Here is an 8,226-nt window from a genome sequence, read left to right on the forward strand (position 1 = left end):
AGCATAGGAAAATAAAACAAAACAAAACAAAAAAAGATTACACTGACTACCAACTATGACGACCAGATGCCCCTGTGTTTACATTCAGAGTTTAAACACACCCATGTGTCTTACAGAGTGTTGGAGAAAACCAGTATCCGTGATTAGGTCTGAGAGAGCACAGAGTCGTGAGCTGTGTGATTAAAAGGCAGTGCACTTACTAGGATACGGTTTCTCTTCCTCTGTTGGCTGCTCCTTCTCAGGCTTGGGTGGGCCCTTGATTTTATACACCAGAGCACACAGTTTTCCTGTCCAGGAAGTATCCTCTTCCTCCTCTTCCTCTTCCTCCAAGGGAACCCCTAGCAAGCCACAGAACAGAGTGAAAACCCAAACAGTATATTAAGGGTTACCTTATCACGTAGGTAAGAACATAAAAAAGAAAATTCCCACCCTTCCGGAACATTTTCAAGAAATTACAGGCAGCCTCATAGGAGTATTTATCTACATTATACCTTTCTAATAGTTGCTAGAATATATGATTTTCTGTGTTCCCGAACATCAAATAAATTTAATCCCAAGGCTTTACTCTTCCTAACCTATGTTAAAAGGGCTCTAGAGTCTCTAGAAATACATTAACATTTATTATTTTAAATGAGAAGCTTGGCTTTTCTCTACATATTATTCAAGTTACCCATGTACAAGAATCTTAAATGCCACGATCCACTTAAAAATCAGCAGATATGCATCAAATAGGGATCAATGACTTAGAATCCTTCAGGGAAGATATCAATACCCACTTAAAAAATTTACAGTAGCTAAAAAAAATGGATCAAAATCTTGGCTTGACTGGGAGAAGACTGCTGTATGTAAACTGGGTGAGGTGTGGCACCAGTCTTTCTCCCACTTTTTTTTTTTTTTCCTCCAGAGACTTTCCCATTCCCTCTCTGTATCTTGCAAAGATTCTTCTAGGTGAAGGTTTTCAGTCTGCCAGTCTGTCAGACCCAACTTCTCACTGCCATTCTAGGAAAGGAGGATGGCTTGTGGTTCTAGCTCCTCTCAGCAGCTCACCGCAGTGAACCAGAAGGTCCTCATGGAAGTCATACAGCTCCTCTCGGATCTCCTCTGGGCAGGGGCAGTTCTCTCCCAGGTGAAAGTTGAGAAGCATGTTGATCTGTGAGGGCAGAAGAGGATTGGCTAGCTGGTTTCCATGGCAACCACAGGGGCTCAGATCACGCCTTAGACACCACTCTTTAAATTTTTTATTTAAAACTTTTTGAAGGGTAGGGAAAGTAAAAGTAGCTAACAGATAAAAGTAGATTTTTCTTTTCTTTTTCTTATACTAAAGGCTGTTCATTATTCGCACGGAATTTGGAAAATATTTGAAGTAGAAAATTCCCACAGCGCAGAGATGATCTTGTTATTAATATTATTATAAATTTATCTCAGATTTTATGTATATCTACAGAAATTCAAATCACACTCTTAACATAAACTTTCTTAAAATCCAGTTTTTAAAACTTACTTTGTCTTGGACAATTTTTCACACATGAGTTTCAAACGTGTGCAATGTATTTATTTCATTCTATGGCTGGATAAAATTTCACATAAAATTAACTATCTGTTATAATATTTCTTGTTTATATTTTTATTATTTTTGTGAGTACCCGGTGTGTGTGTGTGTGTATGTGTGTGTGTACACGTGTGCGCGTGTGCGTGTGGGCATACATGAGCCATGGCATGCATGCTGCGGTCAGAAGACAACAGCCTCAGAGTTTGGTCCTTGCCTTCCATCTTATTTGAGACGGGGTCTTCGATGATTTGCTTTTCACTTCAGACACTAAGCTAGCTGGTCTGTGAACTTCCTGGAATTCTCCTGCCTCCATTTCCCTTCTCACCACCCGAACATTGGGATTACAGATGCTCGCACTCGGCATTAGCCTCACACAAGAGTTTTAGGGATTCACAACAAGGTCTTCACACTTGTGTAGGAAGTGCTTTTACACACTAGACCCGCTCCCCACTTGCTTCTGTTTTTCTCATAGACAAAGTTGCTTTGAACATTTTATATACTTTTTATTCACATGTCTGATCATCTTCTCATAATAAACTAGAAGCAAAATGAATGGAGCAACAGGTCTGTACATTTTAATGGCTTACAATATGAATTGCAAATTGCTTCCCAGAAATCTCACAACAATTTGCATTATTCCAAATTTATATAAGTGTGTGTTACTTTGCCATCTCTATTACAGTAATGAGAGCTTAACACATTTTCAAATATTTTCCAGTTAGATGGGTGAAGAATGTCATATCCCTGTTGCTTTAATTTGCATTTAATTGCTGAGGTTGAAATTTACTTTCCACACATTAAGTCTAATTTTATTGCATATTTTGTAAATTTTTTTCTGATGCTCTTCATCTATTTTTCTACCAGGTAATTATCCATTTGAAAATTAGTTGGTGGAGTGCTTTTCACATTTGTCAACTTAGGCATTTTATAATATATTTTCAACAGATTTCTGGAGTTTTAGTTATTTATATTATATACTCAATAGATTTCTTGAGCTTTAGTTATTTATAATATATACTGAATATATATTTATGGAGTGTTAGTTAGCTTTTAATTTTTGAACAGTACGGGATCTTCATTTAGGTTTTACTATTGAGATTTAGATTAATGTCCTGCATTCATTCTGCCATTCTTTTTGCTTTTATTATTTTGTCTTAGTGTTCTTGATAAGTTTAGTGAGACTAAACTAATTTACAGATTAATATTTTAAATAAAGAGGACACACAAACTTACAAAGAGAAATGATTATAGTGAAGTCCATTTATTAAAGGAAAAATCTTCTGTTCTAGTAATAAATATGCTTCACCATTAGCTGATAAGAAGAGCCCTAGCAGCTACTCCCAGAGCCCCTGCAATGCTGTAGCAGTGTTGAACGTAAAGATATTTCTAAATGTAACCGCCACAAAGTGTCATGAAAAATGTGCAGTCCTCAGTGGCAACAAAGCAGGGCACTTACTCTGCTGTCTCCATTAATCATAAAAAGTAATGCTAGCGGGGGTCAATTTCCATACATTCTATTTTTCAAGTGATTTTGCATCCTACCCTCTGAAGTTGATCTAAATTGTCTTTCAATGACTTTAAATTCTTCCTTCCATTGAGAACTCTATGGGTAGGTCTCCTCATGACATAAGTTCTCTGGTAGGGGTAAATAGAGCACCTGAATTTGTTAGCTCTTCGTGCTCTTTTCTAGGCCACCAGCATCAACAATGCATGAAAACCTGCTAAAAATGAAAAACCTTGAGCCTTACCCCAGGCCTACTGACTCAGAGATCCCAGAGAAAGGGCCAAGTGATCTGATTTACTAAGTTCTTTTAGTGACCTTGTTTAAGAAGCATTGGTCTATGTCTTAAGCAAGAATTCAAGTTACAGACTACTTAATGGTTTCTCTACTTGGAAGACTAGAGGAGTCTAGGCTCTAGGGAGGGTAGAAGAAAAGCTTTGAAGTTACAATGGAGAGAAGGAAGATGGGAATCAACCCTCTCCTTCCAGAAGCTAAGAGCATGTTGGCTAGTTTGCTGAGCATGGGGATGGCTAGGTGGGGATGGCTAGGTTAGAGATGTCAGGAAATGTGTGATCTCTACTCAGCAGGTCACTCACAGAAGGTCTTAGAAGAAGGTGTGAGGCTGAAGGTTTCTCTAATACTAAAATGATTGGCAGGAGAGGGAACAGTTTACAGAATTCTTACTCAGTGGCAGGCATTTTGCTAAGCAGTCTAAGATACATTATCTCATGGCATCCTAAGAACAACCCTGGGCTGTAGATGTAAACATGGCCCACACATAGCAGAAGAAACTGAGACAAGCCAGTCAGGAATCCAATGCCACATGTGAGTGATGTGGAACCAATCTGTAGTGTTGCTAACTGAAGCCAATATTGGCACTCTATTTCTGCATTATTGTCTTCCAACTACTCACAAAAGTTTGAGAGAGCATCATTTGCTCAGTGTCATGAGGAACACTCACACTCACTGCTAGTCTAAAAGAAGCCAGGAGTGCTTGTAATATTCTCATGATTCTTGGGTGGCAGTTGGTGTAATAGCATACTCACGCATTTGACACAGTGCAATCATCTATTTCCACCAGTCCCAGGGACCTTCAACGACTAGCTTTGCCTTCTCTTTGGGCATTGTCACTCAGGAGTCCTTCAAAAGCTACAATATGTGGTTCATTGGCAAGACAATATAAATATCTATGTCCCATAAAATAGATTGGGAAAGGAATTGAATGAACTTGTAGTTGTGCCATTAATATAAAATGTGGTAATTATATCGACAACAATGAATAGGCTGCTTATTAAATATTTATGAGATTAAAAGATTGTAGTTTCAAAGACAGATCTGGTTTCCACACTGAAGGATTTACATTCCTTTTGAACACTTAGGGAACAGTGGCCAACTAGCCTGATAGCACTATTTTACCATGAGATGCCATTCCTTCATTAAGATGCATCTCAAAGTCACTGTCTCTCTTAGCAGCAACAATCATAAATAAGTCCTATACAACACATTGCAAAAAGTTCTCCCCACTTGCCGCTGCCAAGATAATTGGCAGGTACTCCCCAGCCATTATTTACTTGGGATTCAGTCTATCTCTTGATGTTGTGGCTTCCATGGCTCTTCAGTCTGTTGAAGATACTATGAAGGGTTCAGGTATCCTCTTCTGGGGTTTTGAATTCCACAGGGATTGTAGGGAAACTCAGATGGGACTCACCTGCTCCTGGGGTGGTGAGCGGAACTCTCTTGTCTTTCTGGCAGTTAGGGCTGCAGACATGTTCAGGGCCTGCATGAGCTCATTGTAGCGGAACTTCTGATTTGCCTGCAGCTTGGACACGTAAATGTCACCAAATGCCACAATAGCCTCTACTCGGTGCTGCAGTTCGCAGTCACAGAGGTAGCTGAGGAGTTCACACATCTGTAACAAAAAGCATGTGCATACACTTCCTTAGAGGATGCACTTAATGCTCACAGAAACAGCTGCCAGTTCCCCACTTCACAGACAATAACACTGAGACTTAGGGAAGTGTATTGATTGATTCATCTATTGCAACAGAGTAATCATGAAGCTACTGAATGAGTCTGCCCAAACCCAGAGATGAACTATTCCGTCATTAGGGCCAGGGAATGAGAGACAAAAGAACTTACTGAAAGCAACATCTTGTAGCAAATGCTTTCCTGGGGAGTCAGGTATGAAAACTAGCATCAAAGTGTTCATGTGAGCACAGCTTTCCTTTCTCACACTGTGCAGCAGCAGAAGACTGGAATGCTGGAAAGCTTGCTCCCCATCCCAGCTTCCCAGACGGCTGCACTGCTCATCTGTGGTCAGTTCTTTTGTTATGATAATGATCTTATCATTCTGCAAACTTAAGTTGTTTTAGAAATAAAAGCTAGATGTGAGAAAATTGCAAAGGCTGGGCGAGATCATTCAAGTCTGAAAGCGTTTGCTCTCTAGTGGATAGCCCTGCCTGGGTGAGAAGGATGCACTCCGGTGCATTCACTGTTTTGTGACTTCATGGTGAAAACATTGCACACCAAGTGTTGTGAGTGATTGTCCTCTGAGTCAAGAGACCACCATATTGGGGAGTTCAGTTGTGCCCCTTTGCAAAAGGGTTTTCCAAGCTGGCCTTGTTGACTATTTATGTCCCCTCATAGAGGGGCAGAGAGGGTCAAAAAACCCTCCCCTTACTATCCAGACCCTTTCTACCACATGTTGAATGCACTGCCTTAATTTTACATGGCCTCAGGGAGGGGATAAAGTACAAAGGCCAGAAAAGATGAAGGGAGAGAGGTTCCATCTATATAGTTACACGGAAGACCTCATTCCTGCTAGGTAAAGAGTTTCCAGGTGTGGCCTGTTGGGGGAGGAGCACACAGACCCCTATAAATAGCCCCTCACCTATGCTCTGTAAAGAAACCAAATAAACTTACTGGTTCTCCAGAGTGAATGAGCCTGTGTTTGACATTGAGACCTTAGGGGGAGGAGTAGAAATGTTAAAGGCGTAGAGATGTTACTTACATCTGTCCCTGGGAAGAAATTTTAGCAACAGACGGTTAGTCTCTCATTAGATGGTTATCACCTTATACAATCACTCTCATATATGTGGTCCATTGTCAACTGAAGTGTCATTATGGAGTGCATGACTGGAGATCTGATGTTCACTTTAAAACTCTCTGAACCAGCAATAGATGCCAGTTCCAGAGGTCAAATGTGAAAAGGAAGAACTGCAAGTGCTGGTCAGGGGATTCACACTAAAGAAAAGATCTTGGCTCTGTATCCCAGCACCATACTTATATCATTTAGTAAAACGATAAGGTAGAAGTGTGTGCACGCACACGCATGCACATGTGAGAATGCCCATGTGATTTTATATAGCTACATTTCCCTCTATACTCAATATCTTGATTAACGGACTATATATACATATTAGAAGGGAGAACTTTTATCCTAGATTACTCCACCTTCTATGATAGAAGATACTTCACATCTTTTATGAAAATATATTTGGCATTATCTTTTTGAATCACTTCCATTTTACAGAAGAGAAGTCTAAGGTCCTGCCTGGCTGCTGACTTGTGAGTTTCCGTATCCAGTAAGCAGCAGAGGAAGAACAGAATCCTAGGAATGGCTGACCCAGGGTCCCTGCTCTTCATCTTCTTTTCTCCTTGTCTCAGTGCTCAGAAGACAAAGGTTATCATACTTAGCACACGGCCCATGCTAGTTTACCCAAGGAATCATTGTTTCAGATGCTATTGAAGGCTCCTTAGTTTGGGTAGCAGTGTTGTGAATGCTGGGTCAGCAGGGCCCCATCATGTTAGCGCAAGAACACAGCTCAGTGACAGTGAGTGATGGGTGTGATGGTCCTGGGAATCAGTTCCTTGGGGTTACTTTGGCTACAGAGTCCAATCCTCTTTGCTAAGCAGGTAACTATTAAATAGTTACCTGGGTCTCAAAGGCTTACAAGACATGGGCAAACCCAATACTATGAAAAGACTTCTATATGACATCTAAACATTTAAAAGTTTCTCACTAGTGAAGTTTGGCATTTTCTTGTTGTCTTGGGGAAGCTTAAGGAGTATATCCCACGAAAATAGACATCTCTCAGGGACTCTCTACATATCTGTTATAGTAAGAGACTAGGCTTGTGCCCATAGTCCCCCATACCCAGGCTTTCTCCTCTCCCTTTAGGGTATTTTACCAGCGTATATGTGATGCTCTCAGTTACCTGCAGCTTGACAGACTCAGGCAATCGGGTCTGCAGCAAGCCTTTGACTGGAGCCTCCTTGCAGGCCTTTTCTCCAGCCTCCACTGCCTTTTCCTCTGTGTGGGTCACTTCTTTTTCCACTCCTTCTTCTGTCTCCCCACTGTGCTCCCCAAACACAGAGGGATCAATCAGGAGGAGAATCTGGCGAACATCATCGTCGTCGAAAACCCCCATGACTAACAAGGTTCCAATGAGTTTCAGCACAGGCACGAACTGGAACTCCACAGAACCCCCGACAGGGTCTCGGATGTGGGCCCCACTACAGTGCACGGCCTCGGTTAGCATGCTCAGGGCTTTTGTCTTGAGAATCTGCAAGGGAATCTCAGGGCTCTGCTTCTGATGGTCCTCGCTCGTCACCACAAAGCAAGGGGTGGAGAACCTGAAGCCTGGCTTGAGGCATGTCCTCAGGCCCACCCCAGGCAATCCATGTCTCTTGGACTCATCCGGGTATAGGCGGATATTCCTGGTGGCGTTGGTGATAGGAATGATGTACTCATTCTTCATCATCAGCTTCCTCTCCTTAGCATTGGCCAGGTGGATGCTAATGAGCAGGTCATAGAAGCCAGACCGAAGGAGGCCAGGCAAGTACTTATTGTCAATGGCATAGAAGAGCTGTGAGAGGTCCACGTGGCTGCACAGGGCAGAAGCCACTCGGCTATTTCCTAGAGCGCACACAGCGCTGTAAAGTCTCAGTGTGTGGTAATGGAACTGCATCAGGTCCTCCTGCTCACAGAGCTCGAGGATGTCCACACACCTGAGGATGACAAGAGAACCCACCATTCCACACAGTGAGAAACAAGTGCCAGGACTCAGTGTAGTTGCCCTGTGAAACCCCAGAAAATTCAACCAGCGCAGCGGAGACGGCAGCAATCTCTGCCATGCTTTCTCTCTCTCTCTCTCTCTCTCTTTTTTTTTTTTTT

The 8,226-nt window shown here is 41.9% G+C and overlaps 1 protein-coding gene across 2 annotated transcripts in view; it reads right to left on the bottom strand.

The window, feature by feature from the left end:
- Ryr3 (ryanodine receptor 3) overlaps positions 1-8,226 on the bottom strand; it is a 542,105-nt gene that overhangs the window by 179,779 nt on the left and 354,100 nt on the right. For both annotated transcript variants that reach the window (XM_029469442.1, XM_021156945.2), the window contains 4 exons: positions 7,268-8,060; positions 4,759-4,959; positions 1,048-1,150; positions 201-338 (listed from right to left, as the gene is read on the bottom strand). In XM_029469442.1, the coding sequence (XP_029325302.1) occupies positions 201-338; positions 1,048-1,150; positions 4,759-4,959; positions 7,268-8,060 (1,235 nt within the window). The remainder of the gene's footprint in view (positions 1-200; positions 339-1,047; positions 1,151-4,758; positions 4,960-7,267; positions 8,061-8,226) is intronic.

Source organism: Mus caroli, chromosome 2 (assembly GCF_900094665.2).
Source record: "Mus caroli chromosome 2, CAROLI_EIJ_v1.1, whole genome shotgun sequence".
In the NCBI taxonomy this organism is placed as follows: Eukaryota; Metazoa; Chordata; class Mammalia; order Rodentia; family Muridae; genus Mus; species Mus caroli.